Raw genomic sequence first — 16,224 nt, 5'->3', positions numbered from 1 at the left:
TTCGGGGTGGGGGGTGGGGTGGAGCCCTCCCCAGTTCACCTAGATTCCAGCCGTCCCTTAACCTAGAGAGGCCCGGGACTCAGTCACGCCTGGGGGCTACAACAACGGAAAGAAGGGGTCTCAACGGCCACTAGGCTTGGTGTGTTTTAGCTGCTCTGTTCGCTAAAGGGGTGGCAGTCCTGAGACCTTGGTCGCTTGGGGACAATTCCCATATCATTTTGCTCAATCAGAAGGGAAGGTAACTAGAAGGGGGGGGGGAAGCCCACTCACTACCCAGGTGGTTCCAATTAGCCACCAGCTGACAGATCTTTTTCTGTGTGGTCCTGGCTCAATTTATCCCAAAACAGACTGGTCCAGCACCAGCATCTCCGCCGGTGACAGGGCAGGACTGAGGAGGCAGGACCAGTGGAATCTGGTGCTCTCAGCAATTGAGGCCTGACTTCCCCACACCAGATTCTCCCAGCAAACAAGTAAAATGCCAGTGTTTATACTCAAGAAAGCTAAAGAAAACCAGTGACGGAATCTGTACTACATACTTCTATTTCAACTACTTTTCAAATTCAAATATTTAGTCTGAACTGGCAAAATTTAATCAAAATCCTTCATGTTCACCCCCTCCCCTCCCCTCCCAAGAAGTAGTGTTTCCTGGAAATGGAGTTAAACACAAGTCTATAACCTCCATGAGGGAATACCCAAGCATCTTTGTTCACCATTATAATCCCAGAGCCTGACACACAGTAGGCCTTCAGGTGGTGGCTGTTATCATCAAAAGAAGAAATTCTTTGTAGTCTTTTGTCCACTTCTGTTCTTACATTATAAAACAGAAGGCCAGACCAAAAAGTTGAAAATTAAAGGCTCAGGATTGAGCACCAGCTGTACTGGAGGCTGCAGTGTGTGGGCTCAGTGGAGTCCAAGGTCAGTGACTTTGCAGCAGAGTGTCACCGCCACTGCTGCACTAGCCATGGCCAGAACGTCAGCTCCCCAGCCCACACGTTTCATTCTCAAGCCCTTGAGACTTAGTATCACGCCAGGCACATACTAGGACTCACTGAATGCCGCTGGAAAGGGCACATTCTAGTATGTTCCAACTCTAATCCCAGGAAATACATTCTGCCAGATGCCTTTGCTAAGTAGGCACATTTAAAATCTCTCTCAGAGGGGTGGATATAGCTCAGTGGTAGAGCGCATGCGTAGCACTGGGGTTCAATCCCCAGTGCCTCCACTGAAAAAAGAAAATCTTTTTTAGAGACATAGGAAAGAAAACAGGAATCAGAAGTATAAACGGAATTTTGGAGTTAAAAAGGCCTTAGCTTTCAGCTCCAAACCTCTCTTTTCACAACTGACAGAGGCCCAGAAAGGACTAGTCATCTGTCCGATGTTACAAACAGAACAGTCTCCTGAGTAATGGTCCGCAGCCCTTCCTCTGCCACCATGCTCATGACTTCGTAATTAAGTTCTTTTCTCACAACTCCCCTACTTAAGACGATTAAAAGGAGGCAATTTATTCTTGTGCCTGAGAAAGCTAATGCGCTAAAATAAAGTCTTGATGGTGGGCTGGGAACTTTTTTAGTCATCAGGAAGGGAAGAAAAATGTCCAGGAAACTTGCTGCAGAGAAACACAACTGTACAAATAAGCGAGCTGCTCTTTATTCTCTCTCAGGAACGGACAGAACCAAGCAGCCATTCCAGTTCACTTCCGGGAAGACACTCCCCCTTCCTGTTTCGTTCCGTCCTGCCTCGGATTAGACTAAAAAGTATAAAAAGTTCACACCATATTTGCAGCAAAGCCTACTTGACAAATGAGGACTAGTCCAGAACTGTGATTATACAGAACTCTGGGCAGAAAGGCCAAATGCAGTCCTAAGCAGCTGCAGCAACCAACCCCTGTGCCGCCCATCACACAGGAAGAAGTATGGTTAGGTCTATTATTTTTTTTAATTTGGGTTTTAAATACACTATTCGAGAAGGATTTAACTTCAACACTTGGGAAGGGAATGGGAGCCGCAGGAGACTGAGGTCCAGGGTCTGGGGCCAGCCACGGACCTGCACCACCCTGTATTCAACAGGCACTGCCTTCTGCACAGTCTGGACAGAAGGCAGGAGGAGGGCAGCTCTGAAGGGCAGTGAAGAGACTAGAAGACAACAAATTCTTTTATTTGCAATTTAAGAGCAACGTAGATATCCAGAGATAGGATGTTATCCTCTGACCTGACATCCTCGCTAGGAGTGACACCACAAATGCTTCATTGTTCGATGACCGTTAGCAAGCAGTTTCTCAAAGGACAATGTGATTCTCTATAAAAGACCTGCATGGGGTTGAGTGGTGAGGGGGCAACTGGGATAGAAACGGTGCCAGGGTGCTCAGCCTCCCTAAATCAAGTTCACTATGAACACGGACGTCTCCCTGTGGTGCAAACAACTGAATGAACATTACAGACTTAAGACTTTATCTGTTTTTAACTCCCTTTCAATATCAACAAGGTTTCCAGATTCTTTTCAGGAAAGCGTTTTTTTTAAGGAACAGGATGACGATGAAAGACAGTTAAGGCCATTCACACATTATCTGTAATCCCCTTGGTCGTCTCAACGTCTCCTACCTACCGAACTTGGCAAGAGAGACTATCTGACTCCCTTGAAAGGAAACACTGTGTACATAATTGATGGCACTGCTCTCATGTTTTCTTCAGGAGTTCCAGGGTCACGGCAGCCGACAGACCTAGTCATCCACGGTGATGTTGCGGAAAAGGTACGCCATGGACTCTCCATTGTGGATTCTCCGAATGGCTTCAGAAAGAATCAGACTGATGTCCACAGTCTTTATCTTGGGACACTGCAGCTTCTGCACCTCGTGAGGGACAGTATTTGTCACCACCACCTGGTCATTGTAGCAACGGAAAATAAACACGGTTACTGATGTGTGCCCCGACGTGGTGGCTCGGGAAAGTTGATCTAACATTGGGTACCCACAGACCAAGTTCCACACTACAAAAGCCTCATTCCACTGAGTACAGTTTTCATAAACTAAACCAACTTTACACAAGGGAAAGGTTACATGATTCAAAACATAAGCTTATGAAGGTCACGGCCTATGGATGCAGAAATGACAGAGCGCGCCCCAGCACTGCCCCAAACCTGCGTATTATCGAGGAAGAATTCAAGTCTTGAGAGAAATGCTACTACAGTCATCAAATTACACTATCAATTATACTGAAGTACACATAGCAAATCTTGATAAAAACAGACATATATATTCCTAATTGCCCCCAACAGACTGCTAGCCCCTGAAAGCATGATTTCAGTCCTCTAGACAGGGAGTGAGCCATAGTGGCCGAGGCATTTAACTATGCACAGAAAGCAGAGCAGCAAGTCGTGACTCAAGTGCAGACAGACCTCGTCGATGGAGGACTCCTCGATCAGACGGGGGGCCTCCGCAGACAGGATGCCATGAGTGGCCATGACGTAGATCTTGTAAGCGCCTCTCTCTTTCAGGATCTCCGCGGCGGCAACGAAACTTTCCACATCATCAATGATGTCATCCTGAGAAGAGACCAGAGTTAGTGTGGAGGAACCCCCCCACCCCCATCTGTAAACACGCACCTCCTCGCACTCTGCTGCAGAGGGTGCTGAATGGAAAGTCAGAGCTATCCGCCCGGCTCAAGACTGAACACAACCGCGCAGGCTGGACTCTGCGCGGCTGTCAGCGGGAAGAGCAGCGAAGCCTCCCAGGCTGTGTGACATCCACAGCTAGTCTAAGACTGCCAAGACTCATGTCCCTGTTTCAAATTGCTGTTGAATCCTACGTAGCCAGGGTCCCATTGACTTTTTTCCGAAAGTTAATCGAGAGGAACACAGAAATAAATCGAGCCATTGTAAAGGACCGATCCTCTGGCTCAGCAAAGGCATTCAGAGCTGGGAGCAAATGTGTCACGTTAAAGTAACAAAGAACAAGATACACGTTCTCATTAGTGAAAATGGAACAGCCCGTCTTCCATTCACCCCATGGCCCACAAGTTGAGTAGCTCAGCTGGTTCGATGCAGCTCAAGACGAAGGTTCTCTCTGGAGCTGAATTTTCTTACAGGAGCTGCTACTGTGCTGGTTCCACATCTGTAAGTTATAATCACTCCTGTTTGTCTATTTTTATTTATTTATTTATTTTGCGGGGGGGGGGTAATTAGGTTTATTTAGTTAGTTAGTTTTTCGGGGGAGGTACTGGGGATTGAACCCAGGACCTCGTGCATGCTAAGCATGCGCTTTACCATTTGAGCTGTTCATCTGTTTAAGATTTTTCTGCTACCTGCCCTAGGGGAGTCTGGGTGAGAAGGGCTAGATGGGTCCGTTTAAACGTATCACCATCGTCATCGTTACTGGAACGACGATCCAAGAGTGGGCGCCTCCTGAGAGCCAGCAGCACCATCTCTGCACACAAAGGAAGACACATGACCTACCACTATGATTGCGATGCGCCCACCGACATCTCCGACCACCGTGATTGGCGGCTTCTCTTTGGCCATCATCACTAGCAAAGGAAAACAAGCCCAAGGCGCCAGTTAGTCGCGCAGCATCGGCAGGTATCACTGGGTAAACGCAGTCACCGCCATGCCTTCCCCTGGGGGGAGACAATTAGAAAACACGCAGATCCCCCCCCAGTCCGCCTGGGGCCTCGCGGAAACAGGTGACCCAGAGCAGCACTGGGCAACAGCAGGGGGCGTTAGCCACAGAAGGGACTCGACATTTGCTAGTTACCCACGTTAAAAAAGGAGAAAGAGATAGATGAAATTAACAGATTTTAACTTTACCCCCGTATATACAGAATGTTACCATTTCAATCCATCATCGATAACGCAACTTTATCGGAGACGCTTTACATTTTCTTCACACTAGGTCTGTGTACTTGATGTGCATTTTACACACACAGGGATCCTTTGTTGGGACTGGCCAGGTTTCAAGGGCTCTGCAGCCACCCCAGGCTGGACAGCACAGGCCCAACCAGGAGGAGCAGAGCGCTTTGGAAAGGCTCACCGGCCCAGAGCAGCAGCACCGGCGCCTCACCGATCAGAAATAATCTGACTCATAAAGAAATGTAAATAAACATCGCTCTGCAGAAAGTAAACAGGGAAAGGCTGCCACACAGATAGCTGGCCTTGCTTCATTTTCTTCCAAGGCCGACCTTACTAGGACAATGTGACCTCACTATCAGATAACCTCACCACTGACATAATCAGTTTCCTGAAAATGAGGAAGCTGAAGACAAAAGCTGCAAGATCATCCTCTTTTCCTGATTTAATGGGTCCTGAGAGTAGAAGCCTCTTCTCTCACCAAGAAACTGATCTGTGATGCACAAAGCAAAGTGCAGGATGGAGAAGAATGCACCCTGAACAGGAGGTTAATAAACTGAGGGGGAAAAATATTTCAGAAGAACAGGCTAAATACTCTACTTTTTTTGGAAGGTTTTTTATTACTCTGAAATATTTATTAAACCAGCAGCGGGGGCGAGGGGGGAACATTCAGGGTAATTCTGTAGCTGAGTAAGTATCAGCAAACTAGCCATGTTAGCTGATTCCTGTCTACAGGCGCCGTAAACCTCGAAGAACAGCTGTGCCTTTCTGTACACCAGCAGAGCAGCCGAGGGGAACTTCAGCGCTATTTTACTGGCGAATCTCAATAGACATTTCCTGATTTCCCGTCCCAGAAACAAGGGCAATTTCTTGAATTTGGGCAGCCAAAAAGGCTCTGCCTGTAAGTATCACCTAAAAGTGGGGAGAAAACAAACCACCAACATTAGGAAACGCTTCCTCAAATTCTGTCTTTAAACCATGTGGGTAGGTGGTTATGCTGACCTACCCGCTTCTTAAAGAGATGTAGGTCCTTTCTTGACCATTTTTCTCTGCAAAAAAAAGGAAAAGATTGCAAGCCAGTATCCCTCATCAAACATCACTAGAAATTCAGCTCCAGTTTGACGCAGAAACACGTTGGAGTAGTTACTCCTGGCTTGCTTTTTGTAAGCCTACCTCTCCCCAAACAACTTCTCAGTTTGAAATGAAAATCAGGCATGGCTAGGATCAAGGCTTTAAAAAAAAAGGCTTAAGAAAAAAAAAAAAAGCCTTTCTCCTGGGGTGTTCATTCCCTGCTCGTAACTGGCTTTGGGATCTGGATAAACCAACATAATTTGGTGGCTACTGAAAAACAGAGAAAGATTTCATTACAGGCTCACGAGAAATGAATAGTACCTCACATGCTTTAAAAAATGCCCAAATGTTCTAACAGCTTGCCCAGAAAATAAAGCACTAATGACTCAAAATTTTCAGTAAAAGCAATACCGAAGGTCAAGGATAAAGGGTGCTAAAACTACTCTATGTTTAAGATTCTGCTCTATCTTGTCGAACAAAACCCAATCTGTTTACGAATAAAATGAACCGTGTACCATCACGTGTGGCCAGAAATCCCACTGTTAAAACTACATCAACTTACTGCAGTAAAAATGTCAACTGAGCAAATGATTTCCAATGTTCTTATGAAGGAAGCAAGAAATTGTCTTTTACTTTTAAAATTACCATTTTCTAAGTAAAATAATGCTGCATTTATAACCATCCTTTAGATCTCTCTCTCTCTCTCACACACACACACACACTCTCTCAAACCTTCCTCTCCTAAAATAAAGAGCAAAAAAGGACTAAGGGGAATTATTCATTCCTTATCCATCTTGATCAGGGGCTGTTTTCTAGCTCAATGGAAAGTCAAACTTCATCAACAGACTGACGTTGGGGAGAGATATAGGAAATAAAGTAAGTTCTCCAGCGCAACCAGAACTGAAATTACTTTCAAGCGCAGAACCCTGTCCACATGCAAACAAGTCAAAATTTAACACCTAACAGATACTCGAGAGGAGCTACGGTCTGTTTTTGCTTCTCCTGGTGAAAGCTGTGTCTTTGCTTGTAAAATTAACAAGGCAGGAAAATCAAGCCCAAAAAGGAGACTTCCTCCCATTTTTGGGTCCCTCACTCTGAGGAGTCACCACCGTGGTAGGCACAGATGCAGCGCTTAGGGGAACCGTCGACCTGTAGTCCTTTCCAGCACGTGAGATGCCCTTGCCATCAGGGAGGTATCAAATTCTGCCTTATAAAAGAGAAACATTTATGCAACCTCATTTTTAATAAATTACTTTAAAACAGAGTTTCTCAACCTTGGCACTACTGACACTTCGGGCTGGATAATTGTTTGTTACGCTGGGAGGTCATTCAGTAGCATCTCTGGCTGCTACTCACCAGATGCCTGTAGCATCCCACTGCCCTGCTGGTTGAGACAACCAAGAAATGTCTCCAGACACTGTGAGGTATCCTCTGGGGAGCAAAATTAGCCTCAGTTGAGAATTACTGCTCTAAAAGAACAGGTTGCAGGAAGGTAACACAGTTCATCTTTCCTGAAGATGCGCAGACTTCAGGGGTGAAAGTCTGCTTTCCTCTGGCCTTGTCCCAACATCCTAATACCTCCATCTTCATTACCGCTAAATAAACTATAGAAACACACTAGAAGTATCACTGATACATAAACACAGAGCATACTTAATCTGGAAGGTACAAACACACATACAAGAAATCTTTTTTTTTTTTTTTTTTTTCCAGAATTCTCTTGGCTGCATCTACAAAAGGGAGTCACAGAAAACCATCCCGTGGCAATGGTAAAAGCTGTAATGTAAACACACCAACACGTCTAGGAAGGAATGCTGACTGGAGGGGAAAATAGTGTTATGATCCTAAGTGACAAGGCGATGGTCTCAGAAGAGAATCTCACCATAGAAAATATGGCGATAATTTGGCCATATCTTATCAAAATAACTTCTGACCCAATAATTTGATTTCTTGGTCTCTAGCCTATAAATACAGTCACTTATGAAAGGACATGAGGCAAAGCTAATCACAGGTGATAGCGTTGGGCGACAGAGAGCAGACGCTCTGAAGCCCCAACTTTAGTTTCGAAATAGCGCTTTCCACTAAAGGGCCTGGGGCTCCTTGGGGGAGTGGCTGATTCCAGGGCCAAGGAAGCACAAGACAGACGTGGAGCCTCCCGCTGTCCCAGACAGGAACGAGGAAGCAGCAAAGGCAGGCAGGGCCACGTCCAAAGAGCACGGTGGGCAGCTCGACACGCAGTTCTCTTTGGCCAAGTCTGAGCCAATTTGAGCATGAAGATCAACGGTAGCAACGGACTAGAACACACTGAACAAAACAAGATTCTCTGCATCTGCACTGGTGTCAACGACTGAGCAGACAAGGAAGACAGGGAATTAGAAAAACCACCATTCGACAAAAATTGGCATATTAACTGATTCAGGCTAATATGAGGAAACAAGTGCTAATGAAAGGCTCTCCTACAAAACAACTTGCCTGGACTTTTCAAAAGTATCAGGTCGCAGGAGACAAAGAACAGAGGAGCCATTCACGATTAATTGAGACTAAGGAGATGAAAACCGGTGCAATCTGGGAGCTTATCCTGGGTCCTGGGCCCCCCAAAACAGTTTTCTTTTCTTCTAAAGGACATTGATGGGACAACTGGTAAAATCTGAATAAGGAATGTAGAGCATATCACAGTACTTTCCTGAATCTGGTCATCATACTGTGGTTATGAGACAGTCTCTGTTTTTAGGAAATACACACGGAAGCATTCAGGAGTAAAAGGGCATTATGTCTGCAACTCACTCTCAATGGTTCAGAAAAAAAAAAAAAGGAACGTAAATGTTCACTCTGGGGACTCTGAAGAGCAGAGAGGAATTTTGTATTATTCTTTCAACTTTTCTCTAAGTCTGCAGTTCGTTCAAAATAAAAAGCTACAAAAACAAAGGGGTGTGGATTCTGGTGTCAGCGGCTGCATTCCAAACCCTGGCCCCACCCGGCCGGCCGCGTGTCTCAACTTCCTCACAGGCAGGAGAAGTAACAGGAGCACCTGCACGGTGCTGTGACAGCACCCAATTCCAGCACCTCCCGTAGGGCTTAGAAGCTCTCTAAGCCCTTGTAGTGCAAGGACTCAACAGGTGTTCATTATTATTGCAGCCTTGGTTTTTTTATCCCCAAAGACTGGGGGGAAAAAATCTATAAGTGCATCAACAAGGGATGATTAAATAAATTATGGCACATCCATAAAACAGTCTACTACGAAACGGTCATGACTGAGAAATCTATATAGACGCGTAAGGAAGGAGCCACTGAATGAAAAAAGCAAGGAGCAGAACAATGTGTATGATGTATTACTGTTGGCGTGAAAATGAGAGAAAAAAGAAAGACGTGTATTTGCTTGTACATGCAGAAAGCATATCCAGTCTAAACGGACACACAAGAAACCAACCGCACTGGGGATCAGAGCAGCCAGGGGAAGAAGGGGAGGCGATGGGTGGAAAGGGTTTTCACCACGAAGGAGTTTGTACTGCTTGAATTTTCAAATACGTGAATGAATTAACCTGTTTAAGAACTTTAATTATGAAAATCTAAACAAAAACCCCAAAAAACCGTGATCTAAAAATTTAAATTAAAAGAATATATTACTTATTTCTCTTACATAAAACCCTCCAAAGTTGAAAACAAAGCAATTGAAATTTTATAGGATGGAGGCAAAAAAAAAAACCCTAGAATGTTTACACCTGAAATAGCCTGTCTGAGGTGTAACCGTGCAAATATTTTTCCACCCTATTAATTTGTACGATTCTGAGGCATGGCAAATAGATACAGATTGTAAAAGGAAATAATCTCCTTCCTCTAAAAAACATAATATATCTTCCAGCACAGAATGCTGGTTATCGCCACTCAAAAGTCCACAGAAGTAAATAGCTCCCACTCTGTTGGATTAACAATAAGTTAGTCAGGAATCAGGTCGAAGGCCTACATCACTAAAATAACTGCTCAATTCAGCTGATTGCCAAAGCCTGATATTTGATCAATGGTTGCTATCACCTATGTTACCAAAATATAAAAAACTTAAGATTTCACACCTCGACACATACACCTTTTTTTTTCCACTAAAGCTAAAATTATCTCACACTCTGCAGGCTAAGTGCTACCCAGATTAGCTCAAATTGTGCCTACATAGTCAACAAAAGTGTGTAACACAACCTTTTACAAAAGGCGAAGTCAGTGGGATACCACTCAATTATTTAAAATAACAAGACAGTGTGCATCCACGTGGGTACTAACTCCTAGCCACCCCCACTATTCAAAACTGCCTGCAGTTTACAGGTGGAATAAAAACACAGAGCTGGTCTTACACGGCAGTTCCAGCCCAGGGTGGACAGTGGCGTTTTTGACCATTGGGGGAGAGTGACGGCCGTCGTCCATGTCCATCTCTGCGCACTGGGCTTCCCCGTGGATCACAGCCAAACCCAGACGCAGCCTCTCCGCGTACGACTGGGCCCTGCGAGGAAGACAGAGGCAAGCGGTGAAGTCCACGGGGAGGAAAGCCCCGGCGTTAACCACAGAATGGAAGCTTCATTCAGCCTCTCAGGGGCACGCAGGAGAGTTTCTGCTGCAAATCAGAACGCGGGGCCCAGGCCAGAACACAAATGCCTTAAGAGGCACACAAGACCCGGGCTAGGATGTGATTCTCGATCATTCTGCTTCCACCCTTTGTCCGACATCCTAACACTCGTCTTCAGGAGGACTTTGTTCACAGAGGTCTCAAAAACCACTGCCTGACGAAAAAGAATATGAAAACGAATATATGTGTATATATATACGTATATATGCATGACTGGGACATGATGCTGTACACCAGAAATGACACACTGTAGCTGACTGTACTTCAATTTAAAATAAACAAGCAAAAAATAAGTAAATAAATAAACCACCGCTCGGAAAGCGCTCACGGACCTTCTGTTCTCCTTTTCCTGAGAACTTGAAGGAAAAACTTCATTTTCGCCCAGGGGAAAACCAAGTGATTCAATGACCCACTCATGTTGTAAAGCTGTGATTGGGGACAGGACAGTGATTTGGGGCAAAGGTGGAGACAATGAACTTTCACAAGCTGTATGAAGACATGACTCGGAAGCACCGAGAAGGGACATGTGCGAAAGTCTGGTTTATTTACCTTTTTGCAGCATCAGGAGACTTAGCTACGATGACTGCATTTCTGTAATTTGGAATCTAAATGTGGAGGGAAAATAAGAAAATATTGAAAAGGTATCAAAAAATTACCCCTGGATGCTGGCATTACTTTTTTTCCCCCTCTTATAACAGTGATCCATCTTGGCAAACAAATATGCTAGAATTTCATTCACACGTTTACAATTTTTTAATCGTTATCAACTACTGTCATTGCAAAACTCTGCTACATCAAGAAGATAAAAAATAATCAATTCTTAAACCCTCACTTTAGGAAACAGAAGACACTTAGAAGGAAACCCATTTTTAATGTCTTTAAAAATCACCATCCTCCGTGCCTAAATGCTGACCCTATCTGGCTGCCTCCAGAAATAAGACTTAAGGGAGCGATCACGTGATCATTTGATGTGCCTTTCAATATTGGAATCTGGTACCAGAGAAAAACTACACTGGGTCTCTTTTGAGGACAAAGGGTACTCGCTGGTGGCTCCTCACTTCTTCCTGGATATACTGAAGCAGGAAAGGTGAGGCTCTAAGGTTGTCCACGGGAAAGCTGAAAAAGCCTTGTATTTCCTTTTGATGCAGATCCATAGTGATAATGTGAGTTAAACCTGAAATTTTAAAACAAAAAATTACAAAGTTCACCCCTCCGAGTTACACGGCTATAGGTGGACACAAACTAGACGCCCCACGCCTGTTTTCTAACCGGAGACTGAAGGCAGGGGGCACCATGAACGAGCTTGTGGGTTACAGACCTTACGTGCAAGCTTAACAGAACTTAATGGACTAAAGACAATGTTCAGCCCAGTACAGGAGCCTGTGACCTTCCACACGGATTGAAAAACTAAATGTCCTCCTCTAACTGTTAGCTCGGGCCTGAAAACTGACAAGAAAAAATCAAGTCGAAGCAAAAATATGAATGGGGGGATTAAACACTGAAGCGAAAATAGATATAAAAAAATAGTAAGGCCTTGATTAAGGAATCTAGGAAGAAGTATTAAAGGACTTGTGGATAAAGACAGAAGGAATAAGAAAGCAAAAGCAGAATAATATGTATACCAGAAGAAAAGAAGTTCACAAAACACAGATATTGAAGAGTTTGGAACAATTTCTATATGGCATAAAAGAAAGGGTCAGGAAGTATGCTTACAGAAAAAACAAGGAAAACATACTCATAATCCATAGTGCTAAACACAAAACGTACATATATAAATTCACGGCAAATGGCCAAAGGTTGCTGAAAAACTCCCAGAGCAAAAACCCAGAATTCCTTGTTCTTTCCAAACACATTACACATTTTTAGAGAGAATGGAATTCAAATATGTTTCTGAGGACTCCAATGTATGTTAGAGCTTTTAAATAAACAGGAAGCAAATAAAACCCCAGTAACTGTTAAGTGTTACCACATTTGATTTTACAGGCCAGAAAGTATGTCGCCATGACAAAAACACAATGAAAACACAGAAAGACAATCAGGGAGGGGCCAGGAAGAGTATATAAGCTGAAGAAATAGTAGAAGAGAAATCCAGTTTTACTATCACATACATGAACAAAACTTAATTTAGCTAAGGTTTAAATAAATCTAGACCTGCAGCTCAAAGATCACACCCAAATGCCAAGATCACCAGCTAAAATTTCAATAAGATGAAATATAAAAGGAGGTAGAATGATGAAAACTTCCAAGATCGCAGAAGAGCGGGAAACACAGAAGCGGACAAGGTCACCCTGAGGGAGGACAAGGACAGGAAAAGAACTCAAACCCAAGCTCACACATGCCTACCCAGAACTATGCAGAGGGAAACAAGGCCACGTAACCACTGGACAACACTCAGAGCACGTGGGTCCCAAACTAGCCGTGTGCGGTGCGGACTAATCGGGAACGGGGGCAAGTCCTGCCTCAGAGCGCAGGAGCCCAGGCCCTGGCTGCACTCACCCGCTTTCGCCAGCATAGACGCCAGGAGCTTGCACACGATGGAGCCTCTCTTCCGCATCTTGCTCTGCTTGCTGTAGGGGAAGTAGGGGATGACGCCAATGATATTCCGGGCACAGGCTGTCTTCAGCGCGTAGGCCATGATCAGTAACTCCATCACGGCCGTGTTCACGTCTCTGAAACAGTAAAATGTGCACTTTGGGATTAACTGGACGTATAAAACCCTGGAGAGGATCCCCACTTCAGCAATCTGGAGTGAGCTGTCAGGATGGGTGTTACAGGTACCTATCTAATCCCCGCACCTCGTGCGTATGGGAGAGAGCTTGTCAACTCTGCCTTTTAGCTGCGGGAGCTCTGGTTCTAGTCTGAGGTTACTTCCATTCACAGTGCGGTGACCCACGCCCACCTCTGCCTGCCTCTTCTGTCACTGACACAGTCACTGGAGGGCCCTGTGAGGCAGACGTCAAGTGCCGGTGACCAGAGTTAAACCATAACTGGCACCATCCCTGGGATTTAAACTCAGGCCAAAGTGCCAGTGCCTAATTTTCCTGGGAACGGCAAAGGAAATCCACCTGCCCTTCTATTGAGCTGTGATTACCAGAAAGGATTTGGTCTCTTTTCTTCTTTTGGGGGTGGACAGGAGGGTGAGGGGTGGGGAGGTCTTGGAACTTAATTTCCAAAAACCTCTCCCATCCCTTCTTTCCTTGAGATACACAGATTCCCGGACAAAGAAGGAAATATGAATCTGAAAGATAAGTCAAAGGAAAGGCTCTTTCCAATTTTTCTTAAAATTTCCTAATTTTAATGAATGTTGATTCTACCCTTTGCCAAGGCTCATCAATAGGTGGGCTCTGCCCTTCAGAAAGTGAAGGGCCTGGAAATCCGTCAGGATGATCTCCCAGTGCTCAGCCCTCTCCCTCCAGCCTCCTCCTGCCCCTCTCTGGATTACCCACGTGTCCTCAAACACTCTCTCTGTGCGTCAGCAGTGTTCTCTCCCTTGACCTTCCCCCGATAAAGGAGATCATTGCCCACGTCTTGGTTCCTGCCCAAGTGAGGAGCAGAACTGAATTATCTGATCCGTAGCAAAATGGAAAGCCTGCCGTCAACATAGCAGACTTAAACGCTTGTTAGCTTGAAGGACAGTCAGGCCATTTCCTCCCAGTCTTTCCCAGTGTATGTTTACATCTGTGCACCAAGGAGTGGGCAGCTGCTAAGACATCCTTTCTCTCTAACAATGCTTTCTGAATCCACTTTCAACTCGGGGAATTTCCAACCTCGCCTTTGAGGTTTAGACTTTTCGTAATTATTTCAAGGTTCTGTCATAGAAACATTTCTCTCGGGGGGTAGGTGTCGTTGATTCTGGGCTCAGCTTCAAGACAACAAGACATTCCTTTCGGATTGCTGATAGGTTACATTATTTTCATTATCATCTCCTTCCTCTGAAATAACCTAGAACATTCTTTTCTCTCATACTCCCAAATGAATGTCCCCATTAGAGTCTGGCATTGGAAGGTCAGAGGACAGATGACCTTTTGCTATAATAAGGACAAAACATTTATCAAACACTTTCAAGGTACCTAAGAATTCATAATACTTGGTCAATTTTCAACATTTTCCAGTAACTTTCAAACCGGGTCACCCGTTCAACAAATAATTATTGAGTAACGTAAATCAGGCACTGTGTTAAGCGGGGGAGAGAAAACGGGAATGCCAGAGACCCACACTGGATCCCTCTCACGGTAATCATTTGTCCCACGAAGGAGCACGGCTAAGTGACCGAAGTGCTCCCCTCCCCAAACACGTTAATCCTTTATCCCACAGGGGAGAGCCTCCCTTCCCACAACAGATCATCTATACTGATGTCCTCTGGGCTCTGAACGTTACGCTGGAAGCCTGCACGGTACTCAGAAGACAGAATGTCAGTTAACGCAGGAGTCCGTATCCCCATCTAAACACCAGACGTCACAGACACTATAGCAAAAGCCTCTCCCATTACAGACTGCTTATCAGCATTAGAAATAAAACCAGAGCTTCCTTGTGTACTGTGTGACATTATAAAAGCACCGCTGGACGTGGCCTCTCACACCAGATCCCAATGCCAACAGTGTGTTCAGAGCTGAAGTTAATTAAATCGATTCTGGAAGAGTATCTTATCTGGGTAGTGGGCCTTCAGCTGGCTTTGCAACAGCGTCCTAGATAGATGAGATGTTAATGTAACAAGACGGGCAGTTCTGGAGGAGCCTTGAATTCAGAGTAGCTTTCCTTCCATTAATTACTAGTTTCTCCCATGAGGGTTTTATTTTTCACTTTTTCTTCTTCCTAATGATTTATGCCAAGGGATACATTGTTCTCCAGCCCAAGGCGAAGGAAAGCCGGCCACGCCCCACCCCTTATTGGCCAGGAAGGCAACAAAAGGGCCTTTATCACAGTGGCTTTAGCCATTCGCTAACGGACACGGGACAAATCGGATACCAGGCGATTACTCTGTGGGCCAGCTGGGTAAAGAGAAATTGCTGGCAGCCCCAGCTTTATTTATCTGCTCCCTAAGACTGTTCCAAGTACATCCTGGCTAGTGCTTGGAGTCTTTGTATCTAAGTAGGACAATCTTAACTGTTTACCAACTACTTTTCCCTTCCCTAAGACAATCACATATTAAACTCGGCCCTTACTGCTCTCTCGTCTTTGACAGGCAGAAACGAATGTGCGCTAAGGAAGCAGGCAAGGTCTGCATACATCAAGTAAACTGCCTGGGACTGCAAAGACAGGCCAACTGCAGATGGAAGTAACGGGAACACGGCAAGGGAGCAGAATTTACCTTGCCCCCACACCCAGCAGTTAACTATCTGCAGCAAGTAAGCTGTAATGTTCTTTTAATGAGCCTTATGTCACATCAACATACTAGGACTTGTAACATAAAACATGAAAACTGTCCTCCAGAAAACACCCTGTAAGCTTCATGTCTATTTTTCCTTAGGTTCAATGCTCAGTATAATGGAGGCTCCTTGAGATACTGTGATTTATAATAAGAAATATGTATTTATTTCTGGCTTGGGGCTCCTGAAACCCTTAGAATTTCCTAAGCCCCAAGAGGGACAAAGGTGTCTTTTGTTATGTTAAAGAGGTGGCTTTGGGGCTGCACCTAAACCAGGGAACTGGCTGCCAGGGCGACAAGCCACGAGATCAGAGGCGTTGAACTTCCAGCCCCACCCCCGTGA

At 45.0% G+C, this 16,224-nt stretch overlaps 1 protein-coding gene across 2 annotated transcripts in view; it reads right to left on the bottom strand.

The window, feature by feature from the left end:
- Positions 1-2,133: 2,133 nt before the first annotated feature.
- PRPSAP1 (phosphoribosyl pyrophosphate synthetase associated protein 1) overlaps positions 2,134-16,224 on the bottom strand; it is a 44,575-nt gene continuing 30,484 nt past the window's right edge. For both annotated transcript variants that reach the window (XM_031469156.2, XM_010983841.3), the window contains exons 4-10: positions 13,013-13,185; positions 11,575-11,690; positions 11,066-11,121; positions 10,248-10,393; positions 4,447-4,517; positions 3,391-3,537; positions 2,134-2,875 (exon numbers count right to left, since the gene is read on the bottom strand). In XM_031469156.2, the coding sequence (XP_031325016.1) occupies positions 2,717-2,875; positions 3,391-3,537; positions 4,447-4,517; positions 10,248-10,393; positions 11,066-11,121; positions 11,575-11,690; positions 13,013-13,166 (849 nt within the window). In that variant the 5' untranslated portion in view covers positions 13,167-13,185 and the 3' untranslated portion in view covers positions 2,134-2,716. The remainder of the gene's footprint in view (positions 2,876-3,390; positions 3,538-4,446; positions 4,518-10,247; positions 10,394-11,065; positions 11,122-11,574; positions 11,691-13,012; positions 13,186-16,224) is intronic.

This window comes from Camelus dromedarius, chromosome 16, assembly GCF_036321535.1.
Source record: "Camelus dromedarius isolate mCamDro1 chromosome 16, mCamDro1.pat, whole genome shotgun sequence".
Lineage (NCBI taxonomy): Eukaryota > Metazoa > Chordata > Mammalia > Artiodactyla > Camelidae > Camelus > Camelus dromedarius.
Note: the sequence above shows the minus strand (reverse complement) of the source record. Positions and strands in the feature narration are given on the sequence as shown.